Source organism: Ylistrum balloti, unplaced genomic scaffold, assembly GCF_031769215.1.
Source record: "Ylistrum balloti isolate Yb309-2 unplaced genomic scaffold, AGI_CSIRO_Ybal_v1 Utg371186, whole genome shotgun sequence".
Classification (NCBI taxonomy): Eukaryota; Metazoa; Mollusca; class Bivalvia; order Pectinida; family Pectinidae; genus Ylistrum; species Ylistrum balloti.
Window position 1 is genome coordinate 533842 of NW_026782646.1, and position 25459 is coordinate 559300.

General features: G+C 40.5%; 1 protein-coding gene across 1 annotated transcript; it reads right to left on the reverse strand.

The window, feature by feature from the left end:
• Positions 1 to 300: 300 nt before the first annotated feature.
• Positions 301 to 20821, reverse strand: LOC132561280 (uncharacterized). The gene is made up of 8 exons (XM_060226006.1): positions 20381 to 20821; positions 19934 to 20140; positions 9678 to 9887; positions 9392 to 9457; positions 8014 to 8142; positions 3461 to 3556; positions 2690 to 2739; positions 301 to 2281 (listed from the first exon to the last, which is right to left on the reverse strand). Exons 1-8 carry the CDS (start codon positions 20439 to 20441, stop codon positions 2141 to 2143), a joined length of 960 nt encoding a protein of 319 aa, XP_060081989.1. The 5' UTR covers positions 20442 to 20821; the 3' UTR covers positions 301 to 2140.
• Between the last annotated feature and the right edge of the window lie 4638 nt (positions 20822 to 25459).

Genomic DNA, 25459 nt, shown 5'->3' on the forward strand with positions numbered 1-25459 from the left:
TCGGATACTGTTAATCCCGTATTTAGTCGGCCATAGACGGTGAAATTCGGATACTGTAAATCCCGTATTTAGTCGGCCATAGACGGTGAAATTCGGATACTGTAAATCCCGTATTTAGTCGGCCATAGACGGTGAAATTCGGATACTGTAAATCCCGTATTTAGTCGGCCATAGACGGTGAAATTCGGATACTGTAAATCATCACTGGAAAAATTACCACAGAGAGTGTGTGAAACGGAAGCATTTGGCTTGATACTATCAACGGTGGATTAAACCTTTCATATAAAGAGACACACGTCCTTTTCAATAAGAAAATTAGCTTTATTCAATAACAGCCATTTTGATAAGAAAACGAAGTACAATCAAAGAAGTCGCCTGATTCATGATTTTGAGAGATCTCATTATGTTGCTATTTCTTTGTGCGATAGGCAGTTTATGTTGAATGTCTGTTTGTGTAGTTTGTGTCATCCTCGATATTTCAGGGGTTACGGTCATGTTTGCTTGCTGCAACCTTAGAACATGTCATGGTAAAATTGATGGTTCCATGTCCGACACCTTGTGGACAAGACAAAAAGACTTGTTTGATTCTTTGATGTACATCAAACGAATCCCGAGGTCACATAACGGTGTATTGTAATGACTTTGATGTTTGGCGTCACACTTAAAAAAGAGCGGTCTGTGATTGGTAAGTATTTGCTCCTTAAACCAATCAACTTACTTCGTTTGTGCCTTCTGTTTTGCCATCACATGTTCCAGGGGGTGCGGAGAGTGAAAGTGATCGTAACCTCTGGAGTATCGAGGATGTCCGTGCAGTTGCATTATCAAGAACCAGGGAACACATTCCATGCTAACATCAACCTAGATTTAAACGATAGGTGTCATCGATGTAGCTGAACACGCTTACCATTTCGAAACACCTGATCTTATTTGGTCCTTTTTATGATTTCCCATGCCTTTCTTTTGTTCATGTGTTGCCCTCTTTTAATCAATTTTTAATTATGGTTGTGTAAATATGTTGATATTTTAACGTGCAACCCTATCAACAATTTGTTATGTGGGTCAGAAACGTGAGCAAGCCCCAGATTACCTTGCTGGGAATCTATTTGAATCAGCTTGACGAATTGAGGGACTACTGACGAAGCAAAATATATACAGATATGCATATGAATGGAACACACTATATACACACGGATTACACTACGTACAGGTTAAGGGGACTAAACATCACCAATGAATGAACTCTGATCCTGTATATGCTTATTTAGCGTTGTTAAAGCAATTACTCCGGTTACGCGGGGTTTCCTACTCTTATGGTTTATAACTGCACTGGAATTCAGTGCAAACAAGAGTTGCAGGAAGGGACTTCTTTAGTTTGAACTAAGCCAAGCAAACTATTGAGTTGAGCAACTAATCTTACTGTCGCCTCGAAAATATCTACACGTAGTTCGAACTAGGCCTAAGGAACCAATTCACAGGAACCATATAGCGACTATCTCACTAAGGCAACGTTAATTACAGCGGATGAGGCAATCTTTCAGGCTTATCACCAGTAAACCCTATCAGTCCTCTGCTATATTGCATGCACGCTATACTGCTACTCATAACTTCTACGGTCGTCACCCGGCGGTCGATAGGAACATAAGACACCAGATCTTTTCCTTCTCTTTTGGAGCTTAACGTCCTTGTTCCAGTTATAACCGAGCCTAGGTCATCCCATCCGAAGTTCTCGAGGGGAATTGACTGAATTTTGGACTCGTCCTGATATTCCAGTCTTTCATGCGTTTGAAAGATACGATCAGACGTACTTTCACTTTACTATATCAAAGCATGTACTTGGCATCGATCAGAGTTGTCAACACAGAAGTAAGTGGGACATAAAATCATTACAAAATTCTCAGTTTTAACTGACATAACCTTGATCTGATTTTCATAATCTGTCCGGGGCAAATGAGATATATCTCGAACATAGTGGTGATTCATTTCATAACACGAATTCAAATATTTACATTAAAGATTGGATGAAGTCTATATTTCACATGAAATACTGTTTTGCCATGAATATTCATATTTATATAGAAATCCTCTATTCCTGTCATAGAAAGAGAAATTAATTTTCACATCCAATATCTATTAGCCGTGATCACTTGTGCCGAACCTCTGCATACTGACAACCACTCTGTGATTCGTTTAACAACTGTTTGTCAATATTTTTCTGACACGTTGTGTTGTTAATCTCCACGTCCAAATAAATCAGCCCGTCCTTGTTTTCGTACCGTGAAACCTAGATAAGGAAAACAAGATATTTAATATTTGCAACTGTGGTAAATACTACCCACAATATACTGCTCGGCTTTGGCGAACTTCGGCGCTAATGTAACACAGGCCATTGTTTATTCCAATGCCTCCGCTTGGATTCGAACCCCTGACTTACAAGTCTGACACTCAACCAATCAATCTAAAGAGAAGTTCTCTGTAGCCAAGCAGTGTAGTGCGGCTAGTATTTCACTAGGGTTATATATTGATCTGCTCCCTCATGCTTTGAAATATTCAATCACTCGCTTGATGTTGGAACAACAATATTCTGTAGAAACTGTATATGACAATTTTACAACTAAAGACAAAAATGTCTTGGCAATTTCCCCAAGTAAACACTGCCATTTATCATCATATTCACCAAAGTATTTCTTACCTGTGGACTCGGCCTGCTGGCTTCCGCTGGCAAAATTAGGCTTTGTTTACCTATAAATGAATTCATATTGTCTTCACTTTGTATGTTAAGTAAACGATAATTGATAAGTACAAAAACACGATCTAGGGTAATGTCCTACTGTCATCTTTTAGGATACATCCACAGGATCCCAACACATACACTGATCCTGTATGCCGAGGACATTTCTACAGCAGGTGGGTAATTCATACAGTACAATGCATTCTGTAACACAATGTATTTCAAGAGAGATGTAAAGAATATTCATTTTCTTATTTTTGTAATTTGTAAAATATCGACCTTTTCTGACACGTGATTTTAAGAGTAAATGCCATTGTTGACACTGATATTAACACACACAAAACTACTTACTCGCTCTAAAATGACATAAACAACAGATCTACTGTTTAAGTGTTAAGGGGTTAAAAAAGAAACAATAAACATATTTTATTGATTTTCAAATTATAGTTTTGGTATATTTCTTCTTTGAAGATGAAAATCTTTGGAATCTCCAATCATCCAAACGCTCCTTAACACACAGATATTGACTTTTTTCTTTTTCCTTTTTGTCTGGATTAACAGCATAATGGCGAACTCTTCCAAACAAATATATCCATAATGTTTATATCGTTTACCGAATACCACAAATGTCTCGTCAGAAAAGATTGAAACTAGATTTGTGCGTCATATTTAAATAGAAAAATGATGTATGTATGGATGATGTTACTATGGTGTCAATATTTTGTGACTTACCGTCTGAAGATTTCTGTACCTGTGCATACATTGACCCGGGGTCAGCGGCAAGTTCCTCACCAACGGCAAGGTCCTCACCAACGGCAGCAGGTCCAGCTGACAACAAAACACACAAATTAACAGCGGTATTTAAGATTCATGATGGCTGTGTTTTATGTTGAATGATTTTAAAACTCTTCTTCAAAAAGCTAATGAATAGTAAATAGTAGGCTGGTCGTAACCTTGTTCCTGGTAGACTGCCAGTCCCAAGGCTGGTGGTAACCTTGTTCCTGGTAGACTGCCAGTCCCAAGGCTGGTGGTAACTTTGTTCCTGGTAGACTGCCAGTCCCAAGGCTGGTCGTAACCTTGTTCCTGGTAGACTGCCAATCCCAAGGCTGGTCGTAACCTTGTTCCTGGTAGACTTCCAGCCCCAAGGCTGGCGTAACCTTGTTCCTAGTAAATGTTCAGCCCAAGGCTGATCGTAAGCTCATAACTGGTGAACTAACAGTCTCCAGGTTTGGTCGTAACCTTGCAACTGGCATGCTTGCAGCCTCCAAGGTTGGACAAGTTTTTTAACTCAGAGACTCTTAGTGACCTAGGTTGACCCTAACCCTTTACCTGGTTAGGTTGACTGAAGTATTATGTTTTGTAGTCAAATTTTGTAAGTTGGCAATCTTCTGTTACTGTGTTTAGCATTGGATTTTTTTACATGTTTTAGATTTGGCGTAATCCTCTTGCAACTTTGGCTCAGATTACAAAGACCATTTTTCAACGTCACATGATTGTTTGAATAACATATTTCTTGTCGTCTTTTTAGACCACAGGTAGGAGACACTGCTGACGGGGCTTGCCGAAACATGCATGTCACGTGTTACTTCATTTGGATAGTGGTTCCGAATAAACACATGTACTTGACGCTGTTCTAAAGTTATATGATATATGAAAACTATGAAATTTATGTGATTCATAACGCCTCTCCATTTAGAATATCACATTTTTTATCATTTTGGATTTTCCACATACACCTTTCAGGATTTCAGACTGTAGGCCTGAACATCACTGATGTCTCCTAGAAGGACGTAACAGCTGTATGATGCAGTTTAATTAATCTACTCTTTCGTGAGAAAACACTGTATTAATAATAAGCACTGCTTCAAGTACTTCCTTGTCCCTGTATAATTATATGTATATATTGTCAGCACAAGTTGCACGGCTGTCATAATTGCCACTGTTTTTATTTAGCAGAATATATATCCAAAGGTTCATTGGAATCTTATTCTGTGTAACACAGATCAGTAAGATCTCACTTTATATAAGGCAGATCAGTAACACTATCAGACAGTTCAGTAAGATCTTTCTATCAGAAAGTTTAGTTAGATCTTACTCTCTATCAGACAGTTCAGTAAGATCTTACTCTCTATCAGACAGTTCAGTAAGATCTTTCTCTCTATCAGACAGTTCAGTAAGATCTTTCTCTCTATCAGACAGTTCAGTAAGATCTTTCTCGCTATCAGACAGTTCAGTAAGATCTTACTCTCTATCAGACAGTTCAGTAAGATCTTTCTCTCTATCAGACAGTTCAATAAGATCTTACTCTCTATCAGACAGTTCAGTAAGATCTTACTCTCTATCAGACAGTTCAGTAAGACAGTTCAGTAAGATCTTACTCTCTACCAGACAGTTCAGTAAGATCTTTCTCTCTATCAGACAGTTCAGTAAGATCTTTCTCTCTACCAGACAGTTCAGTAAGATCTTACTCTCTATCAGACAGTTCAGTAAGATCTTACTCTCTATCAGACAGTTCAGTAAGATCTTTCTCTCTATCGACAGTTCAGTTAGATCTTACTCTCTATATGACAGTTCAGTAAGATCTTTCTCTCTATCAGACAGTTCAGTAAGATCTTACTCTCTACCAGACAGTTCAGTAAGATCTTACTCTCTATCAGACAGTTCAGTAAGATCTTACTCTCTATCAGACAGTTCAGTAAGATCTTTCTCTCTATCGACAGTTCAGTTAGATCTTACTCTCTATATGACAGTTCAGTAAGATCTTACTCTCTATCAGACAGTTCAGTAAGATCTTTCTCTCTATCAGACAGTTCAGTAAGATCTTATTCTCTATCAAACAGTTCAGTAAGATCTTTCTCTCTATCGACAGTTCAGTAAGATCTTATTCTCTACCAAACAGTTCAGTAAGATCTTTCTCTCTATCAGACAGTTCAGTAAGATCTTATTCTCTATCAAACAGTTCAGTAAGATCTTACTCTCTATCAGACAGTTCAGTAAGATCTTTCTCTCTATCAGACAGTTCAGTAAGATCTTTCTCTCTATCAGACAGTTTAGTAAGATCTTTCTTTCTATCAGACAGTTCAGTAAGATCTTATTCTCTATCAGACAGTTCAGTAAGATCTTTCTCTCTATCAGACAGTTCAGTAAGATCTTTCTCTCTATCAGACAGTTCAGTAAGATCTTTCTCTCTATCAGACAGTTCAGTAAGATCTTTCTCTCTATCAGACAGTTCAGTAAGATCTTACTCTCTATCAGACAGTTCAGTAAGATCTTATTCTCTATCAAACAGTTCAGTAAGATCTTTCTCTCTATCGACAGTTCAGTAAGATCTTATTCTCTATCAAACAGTTCAGTAAGATCTTACTCTCTATCAGACAGTTCAGTAAGATCTTACTCTCTACCAGACAGTTCAGTAAGACAGTTCAGTAAGATCTTACTCTCTACCAGACAGTTCAGTAAGATCTTTCTCTCTATCAGACAGTTCAGTAAGATCTTTCTCTCTATCAGACAGTTCAGTAAGATCTTTCTCTCTATCGACAGTTCAGTAAGATCTTATTCTCTATCAAACAGTTCAGTAAGATCTTACTCTCTATCAGACAGTTCAGTAAGATCTTACTCTCTATCAGACAGTTCAGTAAGACAGTTCAGTAAGATCTTACTCTCTATCAGACAGTTCAGTAAGATCTTTCTCTCTATCAGACAGTTCAGTAAGATCTTTCTCTCTATCGACAGTTCAGTAAGATCTTATTCTCTATCAAACAGTTCAGTAAGATCTTTCTCTCTATCAGACAGTTCAGTAAGATCTTTCTCTCTATCGACAGTTCAGTAAGATCTTATTCTCTATCAAACAGTTCAGTAAGATCTTACTCTCTACCAGACAGTTCAGTAAGATCTTTCTCTCTATCAGACAGTTCAGTAAGATCTTTCTCTCTATCAGACAGTTCAGTAAGATCTTATTCTCTACCAGACAGTTCAGTAAGATCTTATTCTCTACCAGACAGTTCAGTAAGACAGTTCAGTAAGATCTTATTCTCTATCAAACAGTTCAGTAAGATCTTTCTCTCTATCAGACAGTTCAGTAAGATCTTACTCTCTATATGACAGTTCAGTAAGATCTTACTCCCTATCAGACAGTTCAGTAAGACAGTTCAGTAAGATCTTATTCTCTATCAAACAGTTCAGTAAGATCTTTCTCTCTATCAGACAGTTCTGTAAGATCTTACTCGCTATCAGACAGTTCAGTAAGATCTTTCTCTCTATCAGACAGTTCAGTAAGATCTTTCTCTCTATCAGACAGTTCAGTAAGATCTTTCTCTCTATCAGACAGTTCAGTAAGATCTTTCTCGCTATCAGACAGTTCAGTAAGATCTTTCTCTCTATCGACAGTTCAGTTAGATCTTACTCTCTATATGACAGTTCAGTAAGATCTTACTCTCTATCAGACAGTTCAGTAAGACAGTTCAGTAAGATCTTTCTCTCTATCAGACAGTTCAGTAAATCTTTCTCTCTATCGACAGTTCAGTTAGATCTTACTCTCTATATGACAGTTCAGTAAGATCTTACTCTCTATCAGACAGTTCAGTAAGACAGTTCAGTAAGATCTTTCTCTCTATCAGACAGTTCAGTAAGATCTTTCTCTCTATCAGACAGTTCAGTAAGATCTTTCTCGCTATCAGACAGTTCAGTAAGATCTTTCTCTCTATCGACAGTTCAGTTAGATCTTACTCTCTATATGACAGTTCAGTAAGATCTTACTCTCTACCAGACAGTTCAGTAAGATCTTTCTCGCTATCAGACAGTTCAGTAAGATCTTATTCTCTATCAGACAGTTCAGTAAGATCTTTCTCTCTATCAGACAGTTCAGTAAGATCTTTCTCTCTATCAGACAGTTCAGTAAGATCTTTCTCTCTATCAGACAGTTCAGTAAGATCTTTCTCTCTATCAGACAGTTCAGTAAGATCTTTCTCGCTATCAGACAGTTCAGTAAGATCTTACTCTCTACCAGACAGTTCAGTAAGATCTTACTCTCTATCAGACAGTTCAGTAAGATCTTTCTCTCTACCAGACAGTTCAGTAAGATCTTACTCTCTACCAGACAGTTCAGTAAGATCTTACTCTCTATCAGACAGTTCAGTAAGATCTTATTCTGTCTATCAGACAGTTCTGTAAGACAGTTCAGTTTGATCTTATTCTCTATCAAACAGTTCAGTAAGATCTTTCTCGCTATCAGACAGTTGAGTAAGATCTTTCTCTCTATCAGACAGTTCAGTTTGATAGGATCTTACCCTTTTCAGGCTTATGCACGACTGCATACATATCTCCAGGAACAACAGATGTATCGACAGATGGCGAGAGGTTAGCTTCATTTATATCAGCATAGGTTCCGTCTTCTTTGTCTGTTTCATCTACGTTTACTGCAGTCAAAATATAAAAGAATATTTTTGTTAGTTGTATGGAAGCTATTCCGCAATTTAAAGATTAAAGGATTTTAAACTGTTTACAAAGACTGTACTTACTATCAAAATGATAAAATACAGTTACGCTCCAAACATGAAATCTTAACAATGCTCAATGGTATGACCAGTGAATACACCAGCTTTCATCATTCTACACTAAATACATGCAAAGTTATGTTCCGGAAACGATACTTAACAAAGGGAAATTACTTGTCAATAAGAAGTAGTAGGCTTTGAAGCTAATACACAGCACAACACCTTAATGTCACTGATGTACACGCTAAGATTTATTATCCTGACTATGGGTAACTCAGACACATAACGACCAGCGTCTTTATCTGTGTCGATACTGCATAGTTTAATCAATGTCATTAATCGATTGTTAACTTTCATTTCCATGTTAGTAACATTCAGCTTCTTCGTCTCCTTTATCAACATTAAAGCACTACCTCCACGAATAACAACATAGACACCCTGTAACTTATAACCACTAACCTGGAGGTTGTTCTATCAAAAGTTAAGAAGCCCTGTAACTTATAACCACTAACCTGGAGGTTGTTCTGTCAGGAGTTAAGAAGCCCTGTAACTTATAACCACTAACCTGGAGGTTGTTCTGTCAGGAGTTAAGAAGCCCTGTAACTTATAACCACTAACTTGGAGGTTGTTCTGTCAGGAGTTAAGAAGCCCTGTAACTTATAACCACTAACCTGGAGGTTGTTCTGTCAGGAGTTAAGAAGCCCTGTAACTTATAACCACTAACCTGGAGGTTGTTCTATCAGGAGTTAAAAAGCCCTGTAACTTATAACCACTAACCTGGAGGTTGTTCTATCAGGAGTTAAGAAGCCCTGTATATTATAACCACTAACCTGGAGGTTGTTCTATCAGGAGTTAAGAAGCCCTGTAACTTATAACCACTAACCTGGAGGTTGTTCTATCAGGAGTTATGAAGCCCTGTAACTTATAACCACTAACCTGGAGGTTGTTCTGTCAGGAGTTAAGAAGCCCTGTAACTTATAACCACTAACTTGGAGGTTGTTCTATCAGGAGTTAAGAAACCCTGTAACTTATAACCACTAACGTGGAGGTTTTTCTATGTGTATGGAAAATTACGCTGTTGCATTTTTACTAATATCACTCTGGTATCATTTATTCTTGCTACAGTAACAAAGCACACATAAGTATTTGTGAATGTTTTTCATACACCTACCTCTGTGCTCTATGTCTTCACGTCTCAGCGTCCTGGTACTGTCCAACACCCCTTCTTTTGCCTTACCTGTTGGCAAAGAAAAGTGCCATAAGAGTATGACGTTCAACATAACATCAAACTTGTCAGAAAATACATTTTTAAAAACAGAAACAAAGATCAAATTTCACATACGGACTATGGGATGTATTGTTGATGTTTGCTCAGAATGTAACAATGTCTCCCGCCTCAAAATTCCATGTCACACCTTTTATTTGAACATTTTGTAACTACAAGCAAGTACACAAACCAGAATGATTCCGTCGTCTTCTCATACCACACACTATCAGTATGACAAACAGTACTACCACTAAACCGCTGGCAGACACAACCACTGCGAGGATTGGAAATTCATCTTCCGCTCTCCTTCCTTCTTTGGTCACAAATACGTTGAGTTGAGTTGTTGGTTTTATCGCCGAAGCCGTGTTCGTGAATGTTGTAGTTGCAACCGTGGTCGTATCTGTAACAAAACATTTCCTCATTAACATCACAAATGGTAAAATATGAACTAAGAGATTAATAACCACATTTTGTATCTATGTAAACCCTAAACCCAAACTGTAGAGATCAACACACCCAAACCAAAACCCACACTGTAGAGGTCCATACACCCAAACCAAAATCCACACTGTAGAGATCAACACACCCAAACCAAAACCCACACTGTAGAGATCAACACACCCAAACCAAAACCCACACTGTAGAGATCAACACACCCAAACCAAAACCCACACTGTAGAGGTCCATACACCCAAACCAAAATCCACACTGTAGAGATCAACACACCCAAACCAAAACCCACACTGTAGAGATCAACACACCCAAACCAAAACCCACACTGTAGAGGTCCATACATCCAAACCAAAACCCACACTGTAGAGGTCCATACATCCAAACCAAAACCCACACTGTAGAGGTCCATACACCCAAACCAAAATCCACACTGTAGAGGTCCATACACCCAAACCAAAACCCACTCTGTAGAGATCCATACACACAAACCAAAACCCACACTGTAGAGGTCCATACACACAAACCAAAACCCACACTGTAGAGGTCCATACACACAAACCAAAACCCACACTGTAGAGGTCCACACACCCAAACAAAAACCCACACTGTAGAGATCAACACACCCAAACCAAAACCCACACTGTAGAGATCAACACACCCAAACCAAAACCCACACTGTAGAGATCAACACACCCAAACCAAAACCCACACTGTAGAGGTCCATACATCCAAACCAGACCCCACACTGTAGAGGTCCATACATCCAAACCAAAACCCACACTGTAGAGGTCCATACACCCAAACCAAAACCCACACTGTAGAGGTCCATACATCCAAACCAAAACACACACTGTAAAGTTCCATACACACAAACCAAAACCCACACTGTAGAGATCCATACACACAAACCAAAACCCACACTGTAGAGATCAACACACACAAACCAAAACCCACACTGTAGAGGTCCATACACCCAAACCAAAACCCACACTATAGAGATCAACACACACAAACCAAAACCCACACTGTAGAGATCAACACACACAAACCAAAACCCACACTGTAGAGGTCCATACACCCAAACCAAAATCCACACTGTAGAGATCAACACACACAAACCAAAACCCACACTGTAGAGATCAACACACCCAAACCAAAACCCACACTGTAGAGGTCCATACACCCAAACCAAAACCCACACTGTAGAGGTCCATACATCCAAACCAAAACACACACTGTAAAGTTCCATACACACAAACCAAAACCCACACTGTAGAGATCCATACACTCAAACCAAAACCCACACTGTAGAGGTCCATACATCCAAACCAAAATCCACACTGTAGAGGTCCATACACACAAACCAAAACCCACACTGTAGAGATCAACACACCCAAACCAAAACCCACACTGTAGAGGTCCATACACCCAAATCAAAACCCACACTGTAGAGGTCCATACATCCAAACCAAAACACACACTGTAAAGTTCCATACACACAAACCAAAACGTACACTGTAGAGATCCATACACACAAACCAAAACCCACACTGTAGAGATCAACACACACAAACCAAAACCCACACTGTAGAGGTCCATACACCCAAACCAAAACCCACACTGTAGAGATCAACACACACAAACCAAAACCCACACTGTAGAGATCCATACATCCAAACCAAAACTCACACTGTAGAGGTCCATACATCCAAACCAAAACCCACACTGTAGAGATCCATACACACAAACCAAAACCCACACTGTAGTGGTCCATACATCCAAACCAAAACCCACACTGTAGAAGCCAATACACCCAAACCAAAACCCACACTGTAGAGGTCCATACACCCAAACCAAAACCCACACTGTAGAGATCAACACACACAAACCAAAACCCACACTGTAGAGATCCATACACCCAAACCAAAACTCACACTGTAGAGGTCCATACATCCAAACCAAAACCCACACTGTAGAGATCCATACACACAAACCAAAACCCACACTGTAGTGGTCCATACATCCAAACCAAAACCCACACTGTAGAAGCCAATACACCCAAACCAAACCCCACACTGTAGAGGTCCATACATCCAAACCAAAACCCACACTGTAGAGGTCCATACATCCAAACCAAAATCCACACTGTAGAGATCAACACACCCAAACCAAAACCCACACTGTAAAGGTCCATACACCCAAACCAAAACCCACACTGTAGAGGTTCATACATCCAAACCAAAACACACACTGTAGTGGTCCATACACACAAACCAAAATCCACATTGTAGAGATCAACACACCCAAACCAAACCCCACACTGTAGAGGTCCATACATCCAAACCAAAACCCACACTGTAGAGGTCCATACATCCAAACCAAAATCCACACTGTAGAGATCAACACACCCAAACCAAAACCCACACTGTAAAGGTCCATACACCCAAACCAAAACCCACACTGTAGAGGTTCATACATCCAAACCAAAACACACACTGTAGAGGTTCATACATCCAAACCAAAACTCACACTGTAAAGGTCCATACACCCAAACCAAAACCCACACTGTAGAGATCCATACACCCAAACCAAAACCCATACTGTAGAGATCAACACACCCAAACAAAAACTCACACTGTAGATATTCGTACTGTAACCCCACTGTGCCCCCGCTCGCGTTGTGTTTCCCGAAGAAAAAGCCAAGTCCAAATTCCTTTCTACTTGTTGTTTATATAGCACAGTGAAGTCCACAAGAAGGCTCGCTCCCTATCACGCTTCCGTAGAGTCAGTCCCACAACCGGAAGTTGTCCCTTTGGCATCCCTAGATCCAAGTGCAATGAGCAGCGAAAGCTGCCCAGTATTTACAGGGGAAGCCAAAAGTCGGACAACTCCGCAGGTGGAAATTCCTCAAGAACAATGGTTGATCCTGGCGACCCAACCATATCAAGATTCTGTCAAAATGATACCGATTTGGACACAAAATGCAGAATCTTGGCGCCATTTGTTATTGTGTATGGGATAAGTGCTGATGGATTGGGGATGCACATTTAGTGCAACGACCGTTGATTGGTCCATTCCCCAATCCCAGGAAGCTATTGTCTGGAATGACAATTGGTACTACCAGTCTTCAGACCCACCGCATATTGGTCACTATTTACATATATAATAATCAAATACTTAACAATTACGCAGAACCTAACATCTGCTAAATCGGTCATGTTTACCTTACATACTCATAATGCTGTAAGCAACTATATACAATTCACTATCTAAACTATTATTTTCTCATGACCTTGAAATATTTTACGTTATAATTATACAATCATCGTTACTCTAACTGTACTGCACTGTTTATATATACACATCACATTTGTTTATATGAATTCTGGCTACCATTGTTTACATAAGTCCCTACTTGGCTATTCAGTGCTGGACAGGTAAAGGTCATATTTGGTGCAATATACTATGTACATATTTAACACTCAATTCCTGTTATAAGCTAAATTAAACAACAATAAATTCATGGAAATTATTATTTTCATATTTTAAATTTCCAACCAACATTATATACAGTAAAATACTGCTTCCTGTTCATATAACCATTTCTGGTTTAACAACAGAGTGATCTACTTGATAGTGTCACATCACACCCAAACCAAAACCAACACTGTAGAGGCCCATACATCCAAACCAAAACCCACACTGTAGAGGTCCATACACACAAACCAAAAGCCACACTGTAGAGGTCCATACACACAAACCAAAAGCCACACTGTAGAGGTCCATACACACAAACCAAAAGCCACACTGTAGAGGTCCATACACACAAACCAAAAGCCACACTGTAGAGGTCCATACACACAAACCAAAAGCCACACTGTAGAGGTCCATACACCCAAACCAAAACCCACACTGTAGAGGTTCATACATCCAAACCAAAACACACACTGTAGAGGTTCATACATCCAAACCAAAACTCACACTGTAAAGGTCCATACACCCAAACCAAAACCCACACTGTAGAGATCCATACACCCAAACCAAAACCCATACTGTAGAGATCAACACACCCAAACAAAAACTCACACTGTAGATATTCGTACTGTAACCCCACTGTGCCCCCGCTCGCGTTGTGTTTCCCGAAGAAAAAGCCAAGTCCAAATTCCTTTCTACTTGTTGTTTATATAGCACAGTGAAGTCCACAAGAAGGCTCGCTCCCTATCACGCTTCCGTAGAGTCAGTCCCACAACCGGAAGTTGTCCCTTTGGCATCCCTAGATCCAAGTGCAATGAGCAGCGAAAGCTGCCCAGTATTTACAGGGGAAGCCAAAAGTCGGACAACTCCGCAGGTGGAAATTCCTCAAGAACAATGGTTGATCCTGGCGACCCAACCATATCAAGATTCTGTCAAAATGATACCGATTTGGACACAAAATGCAGAATCTTGGCGCCATTTGTTATTGTGTATGGGATAAGTGCTGATGGATTGGGGATGCACATTTAGTGCAACGACCGTTGATTGGTCCATTCCCCAATCCCAGGAAGCTATTGTCTGGAATGACAATTGGTACTACCAGTCTTCAGACCCACCGCATATTGGTCACTATTTACATATATAATAATCAAATACTTAACAATTACGCAGAACCTAACATCTGCTAAATCGGTCATGTTTACCTTACATACTCATAATGCTGTAAGCAACTATATACAATTCACTATCTAAACTATTATTTTCTCATGACCTTGAAATATTTTACGTTATAATTATACAATCATCGTTACTCTAACTGTACTGCACTGTTTATATATACACATCACATTTGTTTATATGAATTCTGGCTACCATTGTTTACATAAGTCCCTACTTGGCTATTCAGTGCTGGACAGGTAAAGGTCATATTTGGTGCAATATACTATGTACATATTTAACACTCAATTCCTGTTATAAGCTAAATTAAACAACAATAAATTCATGGAAATTATTATTTTCATATTTTAAATTTCCAACCAACATTATATACAGTAAAATACTGCTTCCTGTTCATATAACCATTTCTGGTTTAACAACAGAGTGATCTACTTGATAGTGTCACATCACACCCAAACCAAAACCAACACTGTAGAGGCCCATACATCCAAACCAAAACCCACACTGTAGAGGTCCATACACACAAACCAAAAGCCACACTGTAGAGGTCCATACACACAAACCAAAAGCCACACTGTAGAGGTCCATACACACAAACCAAAAGCCACACTGTAGAGGTCCATACACACAAACCAAAAGCCACACTGTAGAGGTCCATACACACAAACCAAAAGCCACACTGTAGAGGTCCATACACCCAAACCAAAACCCACACTGTAGAGGTTCATACATCCAAACCAAAACACACACTGTAGAGGTTCATACATCCAAACCAAAACTCACACTGTAAAGGTCCATACACCCAAACCAAAACCCACACTGTAGAGATCCATACACCCAAACCAAAACCCATACTGTAGAGATCAACACACCCAAACAAAAACTCACACTGTAGATATTCGTACTGTAACCCCACTGTGCCCCCGCTCGCGTTGTGTTTCCCGAAGAAAAAGCCAAGTCCAAATTCCTTTCTACTTGTTGTTTATATAGCACAGTGAAGTCCACAAGAAGGCTCGCTCCCTATCACGCTTCCGTAGAGTCAGTCCCACAACCGGAAGTTGTCCCTTTGGCATCCCTAGATCCAAGTGCAATGAGCAGCGAAAGCTGCCCAGTATTTACAGGGGAAGCCAAAAGTCGGACAACTCCGCAGGTGGAAATTCCTCAAGAACAATGGTTGATCCTGGCGACCCAACCATATCAAGATTCTGTCAAAATGATACCGATTTGGACACAAAATGCAGAATCTTGGCGCCATTTGTTATTGTGTATGGGATAAGTGCTGATGGATTGGGGATGCACATTTAGTGCAACGACCGTTGATTGGTCCATTCCCCAATCCCAGGAAGCTATTGTCTGGAATGACAATTGGTACTACCAGTCTTCAGACCCACCGCATATTGGTCACTATTTACATATATAATAATCAAATACTTAACAATTACGCAGAACCTAACATCTGCTAAATCGGTCATGTTTACCTTACATACTCATAATGCTGTAAGCAACTATATACAATTCACTATCTAAACTATTATTTTCTCATGACCTTGAAATATTTTACGTTATAATTATACAATCATCGTTACTCTAACTGTACTGCACTGTTTATATATACACATCACATTTGTTTATATGAATTCTGGCTACCATTGTTTACATAAGTCCCTACTTGGCTATTCAGTGCTGGACAGGTAAAGGTCATATTTGGTGCAATATACTATGTACATATTTAACACTCAATTCCTGTTATAAGCTAAATTAAACAACAATAAATTCATGGAAATTATTATTTTCATATTTTAAATTTCCAACCAACATTATATACAGTAAAATACTGCTTCCTGTTCATATAACCATTTCTGGTTTAACAACAGAGTGATCTACTTGATAGTGTCACATCACACCCAAACCAAAACCAACACTGTAGAGGCCCATACATCCAAACCAAAACCCACACTGTAGAGGTCCATACACACAAACCAAAAGCCACACTGTAGAGGTCCATACACACAAACCAAAAGCCACACTGTAGAGGTCCATACACACAAACCAAAAGCCACACTGTAGAGGTCCATACACACAAACCAAAAGCCACACTGTAGAGGTCCATACACACAAACCAAAAGCCACACTGTAGAGGTCCATACACACAAACCAAAACCCACACTGTAGAGGTCCACACACCCAAACAAAAACCCACACTGTAGAGATCCATACACACAAACCAAAACCCACACTGTAGAGGTCCATACACACAAACCAAAAGCCACACTGTAGAGGTCCATACACACAAACCAAAAGCCACACTGTAGAGGTCCATACACACAAACCAAAAGCCACACTGTAGAGCTCCATACACACAAACCAAAAGCCACACTGTAGAGGTCCATACACACAAACCAAAAGCCACACTGTAGAGGTCCATACACACAAACCAAAAGCCACACTGTAGAGGTCCATACACACAAACCAGACCCCACACTGTAGTGGTCCATACACCCAAACCAAAAGCCACACTGTAGAGGTCCATACACCCAAACCAAAACCCACACTGTAGAGAGATTCACACACAAACCAAACCCCACACTGTAGAGAGATTCACACACAAACCAAACCCCACACTGTAGAGAGATTCACACACAAACCAGACCCCACACTGTAGAGAGATTCACACACAAACCAGACCCCACACTGTAGAGAGATTCACACACAAACCAGATCCCACACTGTAGAGAGATTCACACACAAACCAGACCCCACACTGTAGAGAGATTCACACACAAACCAGACCCCACACTGTAGAGAGATTCACACACAAACCAGACCCCACACTGTAGAGAGATTCACACACAAACCAGACCCCACACTGTAGAGAGATTCACACACAAACCAGACCCCACACTGTAGAGAGATTCACACACAAACCAGACCCCACACTGTAGAGAGATTCACACACAAACCAGACCCCACACTGTAGAGAGATTCACACACAAACCAGATCCCACACTGTAGAGGTCCATACACACAAACCAGACCCCACACTGTAGAGAGATTCACACACAAACCAGACCCCACACTGTAGAGAGATTCACACACAAACCAGACCCCACACTGTAGAGAGATTCACACACAAACCAGACCCCACACTGTAGAGAGATTCACACACAAACCAGACCCCACACTGTAGAGAGATTCACACACAAACCAGACCCCACACTGTAGAGAGATTCACACACAAACCAGACCCCACACTGTAGAGAGATTCACACACAAACCAGACCCCACACTGTAGAGAGATTCACACACAAACCAGACCCCACACTGTAGAGAGATTCACACACAAACCAGACCCCACACTGTAGAGAGATTCACACACAAACCAGACCCCACACTGTAGAGAGATTCACACACAAACCAGACCCCACACTGTAGAGAGATTCACACACAAACCAGACCCCACACTGTAGAGAGATTCACACACAAACCAGACCCCACACTGTAGAGAGATTCACACACAAACCAGACCCCACACTGTAGAGAGATTCACACACAAACCAGACCCCACACTGTAGAGAGATTCACACACAAACCAGACCCCACACTGTAGAGAGATTCACACACAAACCAGACCCCACACTGTAGAGAGATTCACACACAAACCAGACCCCACACTGTAGAGAGATTCACACACAAACCAGACCCCACACTGTAGAGAGATTCACACACAAACCAGACCCCACACTGTAGAGAGATTCACACACAAACCAGACCCCACACTGTAGAGAGATTCACACACAAACCAGACCCCACACTGTAGAGAGATTCACACACAAACCAGACCCCACACTGTAGAGAGATTCACACACAAACCAGACCCCACACTGTAGAGAGATTCACACACAAACCAGACCCCACACTGTAGAGAGATTCACACACAAACCAGACCCCACACTGTAGAGAGATTCACACACAAACCAGACCCCACACTGTAGAGAGATTCACACACAAACCAGACCCCACACTGTAGAGAGATTCACACACAAACCAGACCCCACACTGTAGAGAGATTCACACACAAACCAGACCCCACACTGTAGAGAGATTCACACACAAACCAGACCCCACACTGTAGAGAGATTCACACACAAACCAGACCCCACACTGTAGAGAGATTCACACACAAACCAGACCCCACACTGTAGAGAGATTCACACACAAACCAGACCCCACACTGTAGAGAGATTCACACACAAACCAGACCCCACACTGTAGAGAGATTCACACACAAACCAGACCCCACACTGTAGAGAGATTCACACACAAACCAGACCCCACACTGTAGAGAGATTCACACACAAACCAGACCCCACACTGTAGAGAGATTCACACACAAACCAGACCCCACACTGTAGAGAGATTCACACACAAACCAGACCCCACACTGTAGAGAGATTCACACACAAACCAGACCCCACACTGTAGAGAGATTCACACACAAACCAGACCCCACACTGTAGAGAGATTCACACACAAACCAGACCCCACACTGTAGAGAGATTCACACACAAACCAGACCCCACACTGTAGAGAGATTCACACACAAACCAGACCCCACACTGTAGAGAGATTCACACACACAAACCAGACCCCACACTGTAGAGAGATTCACACACAAACCAGACCCCACACTGTAGAGAGATTCACACACAAACCAGACCCCACACTGTAGAGAGATTCACACACAAACCAGACCCCACACTGTAGAGAGATTCACACACAAACCAGACCCCACACTGTAGAGAGATTCACACACAAACCAGACCCCACACTGTAGAGAGATTCACACACAAACCAGACCCCACACTGTAGAGAGATTCACACACAAACCAGACCCCACACTGTAGAGGTATTCACACACAAACCAGACCCCACACTGTAGAGAGATTCACACACAAACCAGACCCCACACTGTAGAGAGATTCACACACAAACCAGACCCCACACTGTAGAGAGATTCACACACAAACCAGACCCCACACTGTAGAGGTATTCACACACAAACCAGACCCCACACTGTAGAGAGATTCACACACAAACCAGACCCCACACTGTAGAGGTATTCACACACAAACCAGACCCCACACTGTAGAGAGATTCACACACAAACCAGACCCCACACTGTAGAGGTATTCACACTTCTAAACACACGGTATACTTATTTCGAATTTTACATTTGCTAAATTAATTAATGAAAACAAGGAAATAGAGAAATGTCAAACAAATGATAACATTCTATTCTTTTAAACTTGATCATTTAATATTTAAAAATGTCTCATGCCTTACCGATATCGATGTTGACAATGTTACAGTTCCGACATATAATTCTTGGATTATTCCCCAATTCTATAAGCGTAGGTGATGACCTTAATGGAGTATCTGATTGATCACCAATACGAAACCACAAATCACCACAACCTCGTCCAATCTTTGACCATACCGCGTAGTATCCCGACATGTTTTGAAACACATTAACGTCATGGGCACATGGTTCTGCAAGTAAAATAAACGAAAATTTATTTTAACATGAAACGAATGTGTGCGAATCAAGTGTTTGTCTGGCAGATGAGAACAGCGAGGAAATCATCAAGATATCACATTGCATTTAAGCCAGAGGTTTTATCAACAGCTTTTGTCGCTGCCCCGTGTTTACGCTGACGTGAATTCACAGAGATACCTACATCAGCCTGGATGTATGACGATATAGTAAGGACTGTGATTTGGTTTACATACCTCCTGACGAGAGATTGATCATCTTCAGGATCAGAAAGAACACGCCTGTGTAATCCAGCATTTTATTCGTAAGTGGAAAGGACCAGAGTATTGTAGTCACTGGATCAGAGTATTGTAGTCACTGGATCAGAGTATTGTAGTCACTGGATCAGAGTATTGTAGTCACTGGATCAGAGTATTGTAGTCACTGGATCAGAGTATTGTAGTCACTGGATCAGAGTATTGTAGTCACTGGATCAGAGTATTGTAGACACTGGATCAGAGTATTGTAGTCACTGGATCAGAGTATTGTAGTCACTGGATCAGAGTATTGTAGTCACTGGATCTGAGTATTGTAGACACTGGATCTGAGTATTGTAGACACTGGATCAGAGTATTGTAGCCACTGGATCAGAGTATTGTAGTCACTGAAAATTAACCGAGTATTATTGTCCGCGGGAATGTGAACCTATGTGTGTTGTAGTCACGATGTGTATATGTGTGATTATATACGTAAACTATAACTATTCGTTGTCCTATATTAAATACTTTCGGCTCTCTCCTTATAACATATACTTGAAGATTGACAATCTGACACACTCATCCAGCCAATCACAAAGAAAGCGTTACACTCCAAGACAGGGTGAATCAACCTAACGTAATCAGTAAGTCCTAGTTAACACAGAGCCATAAAGCTGACCTGGTATAAACAGATGGGAAGGGACATCACGCAATTTACTAAATTCCTAAAAAGATTGACCGGTAAATCGCTTTTATCACGCAACGACACATCTTAACATAATAATCCGTGTCATGGGTTAATTCATTCTAAGCAATTAATTTTACTGACTAAAATTCAGAATGTTTAAAAAAAACTGCGGCATTTGTTGAATTGTATTGTTAAAGCTCGGTTCAGGAATATACATTCCTTATCTATTATCTATATACATACTGGATAATTTGTGCTAGTGCCTCATCCATTTAGCTTCTCACTTTTACTTTTTCCACAGTCGCCTCCATTGTTAAAAAATCAGCTCTAAGCATCAGTGACTAGTATCAGAAGATCGACTATCCATGATTTGGCTATAGTGTACCCAAATATTTTGAATTGAAATGTGCTTTTCACTTATGTGTTATTAGTATAATCTTTTTTTATTTCATGTACAATTATAACTGTGTTATGATGCAGGTAAAAGTTAGCTCTTTCTCTTTCGAGACATTGAACACTCAATGCATTTTTTGTATCGCAACCAGTTAGACAAGAGAATTGGTATCACCGATGGATGTTCTCCGAATAAACGCTCCAAGTTTCATGTTGATACATCTTATAGTTCTTGTGTTATGCTCCGAACTAAATTTAAGTATGAAAAGTAATATAGGGCGAAAACTCCTAACTATGCAAATGAGAGTTATGGTTCCCGTACAGGTTCACGTACACTGCACTTCTTATCGAGATCTATCTACCTAGGACGTCTCTTATAGTTTTTGTTATACTGAGAGGAAAAAGAAATGCAATTAGGAATTTCCAGGTCAACTACGGGAAATAGAAAAGGGTTTTAGAAAGTAATTATGTTGTAACTGAAAGATAGATGACCACTCTGTCATCTACGAGAATTTCGTTCGTTTCCGTTAAGTAAACCTTTCAAATTTGACGTTGATTCAAGAGTACCCCACTCAAAATGAAGTGCGTTCTGGACCCATCAATATCGTGTGTGCCCCCCGCGAGCTGCAGTAACTGCACGAACTCTTTTGTGCATTGAATTGACCGGGGTATTAACCCTCATCATTGGTATATGATTTCATTCCTCATACAGCGCCAACGCCAACGCCAACTGAGCGACGTTGATTGGAGGATTCGGCCTACGTCTTATCTTTCTGTCCAACTCGTCCCATAAATGTTCTATTGGGGAGAGGTCAGGGCTGTATGGGGCCAGTCTAGGGTGGGGACATTGTTTGCTGCGATATAACCACGGCAAACCCTCGCTACATGCGGCCGGGCGTTGTCCTGCTGAAACGTCAGTTGACACTGATGTACTAGAGAAACAACATGCGGCGATAGGACTTGATCTCTATAGCGGACGGCCGTGAGATTTCCCTGAATAACGACTAGAGCAGTCTTGACACCATGCGCAATCCCTCCTCATACCATGACCGATCCTCCCCAAAAGCGGTCATTCTCTATCACGCAAGCATCTGCATAGCGCTCGTGGGGTCTATGGACACAACGTTGGCCGTCTGCCCGGTAAAGCAAAAACCTGGACTCATCTGAGAAAAGGACCCTTCTCCAACGTTGCATTGGGAAGCGTCTTACGGAATGTGCGTTCAGCCATTGCATTCGTCTGGCACGTCGCCGCGCATTAAGCTGTGGTCCAACATATGGCCGCCGCGGTCTTAGACCGAAGGCACGCAGTCGAGTACGCACTGTCTTTGGATCAATTGGAACATGATGACGCCCAATTGTGTTCCTTGCTGTTTCCGTGGCCGTCAGAAAGCGATTGCGTAGGTGCGAAAGTCGCATTGTCCTTTCCTGCCGACGCGTCGTCACACGAGGGCGACTGCTTCGGGGACGATTTGCAACCCTTCCGGTGGCATGTAGTCTTTGGATGAGACGGCAAATGTTCGATGGATGGACTCCAAATTTATTAGCGACCTGATTTTTCGGGGTACCTTGCATAAGAAGTGCAATGGCACGACCTCTGTCAACTTCGGACAGTCGTGGGATTTTTTACGGTGAACTGTTTATGCTTAAAATGTTGAAAATCAAGACGGATATGTCTGAAGATTCGCACACACAGATTTTGAACCAATCCTTTATACTGGGTTCGAGATATCGTGCCTTCGTCACTTATTCTTTTGTACAAGCGGCGTGCGCAGTTTAGTTATGCATCAGTGATTTTGATACGGTACCATAGGGACCTAACTCAAATGCACACATTTGTCAAGTTTCAAGGGTGTACGTCAAGGATTTAATGTCAATATTAACTTTCTGCTAATTGCGTTTCTTTTTCCTCTCAGTATATATGCTCCAGACAAAATTATGACGGACGGACGGCCAAACAAACCGACGGACGGCTAAATGCTCCCCGAAAAAAATAGATACTATACTACTTCATCAACGAAACGACACAAGAAAAAAATTAATGGAAATTTGTCCACTAAAAATATGGTTATCAGAGGATGAAACCTTACAAGATTGTCAGAAATAGCTATCTCCATCCCAAAGATGTTGAGTGTAAAAACTGTGACATATCGGAGATATTTGCAGTCCGAACATGGGAACGTCAGTAAGATGCGAAAATCTGAAGAGGGAATGAATATTACCAGGTCATAAAGAAAACATTCCGAGTTCCAGGTCGATAAAACGGCACATATCACGTGACTTAGAATAAACACATCATTGACTAGGACAATTCTAAAGTAAATGTTAGAGGAAGCAAGTCTTTTTAGAGGCAGGCCAAGGAAGCAAAGCATCTCAAGATACGCCGAGACAGGAAGAAGGTCCCAAAGATTCGTATATCTACCCTGTATGGTCACGTTTCATATTAAATGTAGATGGATCCACTTAGGATTTATGTATAGAACATTACCAACTCGACCTGCTTTAAGTATCTTCATTGTTATACGTAGTGTTAATCTCTAGTGATGCTCTGAGTGGATATATCCTGATGTACAGTGTGCAGAGGGAGGAAGATGGTCCTTAAAGTCACATTTAAATAACATTCTCGGAAGATTGTGGCCACATCTGTTTACCACGTTAAAAAAACCTGATAATACTTCTCTCTTTGGCTTTGTCAAAATCAATATTTTACTTGATTAAACATCTCCCTGTCTTCACTGTATCTTTAACGAAAGGTTGTGTGGTCCACGACACAGTTGATGAACCTAGTCTACGTTCTGTCGACTTTTATATATCGGCTTGTACTCGATGAACGTCAATTCTAACTCATTTTTATTCTAAGGAACCCAACACCCACCCACCCCCATCTATACACCCACACACCTATACACACACACACACACACACCACCACCCTCACACACACACACACACACACACACACACACACACACACACACACACACACCCACACACACACACACACACACACACACACACACACACACACACACACACCCTCACACACAACACACACCCACCCACACACCCACCCACACACACACACACACACACACACACACACACACACACACACACACACACACACACACACACAGAGAGAGTATACATTACACGAGTGTGATCTCTTATTCGGGAAGCGAAGTTTGTATTCATTGTGTTTTTTTTCTTTAAGATAACCTGTATTACAGTGTAAGAAGACGCTTTCAATGTGCGTTTACATTTTCCATGAATTATGTGTAATCGTTACAAAAGCTAATCCTGGATTTAACTATCTGTTAGAAACTGGTCACGTGTAATTAGATAAAATATAAAAAAAAAGTTCATTTAAACATTTAACTACGATTCAATAATAATTTTTTAAGAAAATGTTAATAGAAAATGAAAAGGTAATACTTACATCATCTGTTCTTTTCACTCGCAAATTAAAGACTCACCTTTCTAGTCCTTGTGTATTACTTTTTTTATAATATGTAGTCTTTGAGCAAGCGAAGACCGGAAATATAGAGTAAAATTCAATTTGCATATTCAAATAACTCATTTAAATATGTTGTACAATTTTTACAAGTTTTAAGTATCCTCTTTTGAGACAGACTCTCGCCCACCCTCCTCCCTTGAGTATTTTTCTCATATTGGTCTCATGAAATCGTCTATGTGGGTGTAGCGTCATTAGCATACACGGTGCTGATTCACTTAAAAGTTCAATGCAGTCTGTAAAAGCAACCTATCGAAAGGTATTCACATCTAAAATAACCAGCTACGAAGCAATATTTTCGCAAAAAAATAAAAGGAAAAATAAAGCACTCACACACACACACATACCCACACCCACCCACAATAATTTATCAATTCATTAATTCACACTCATATTCTACGTCTTCTCTCAACGTTGTAATTGTGACCATTTTTATCATTTTATATACATCCTCAAAAGGCTTCAATAAGTAATATTGCATACTAAAA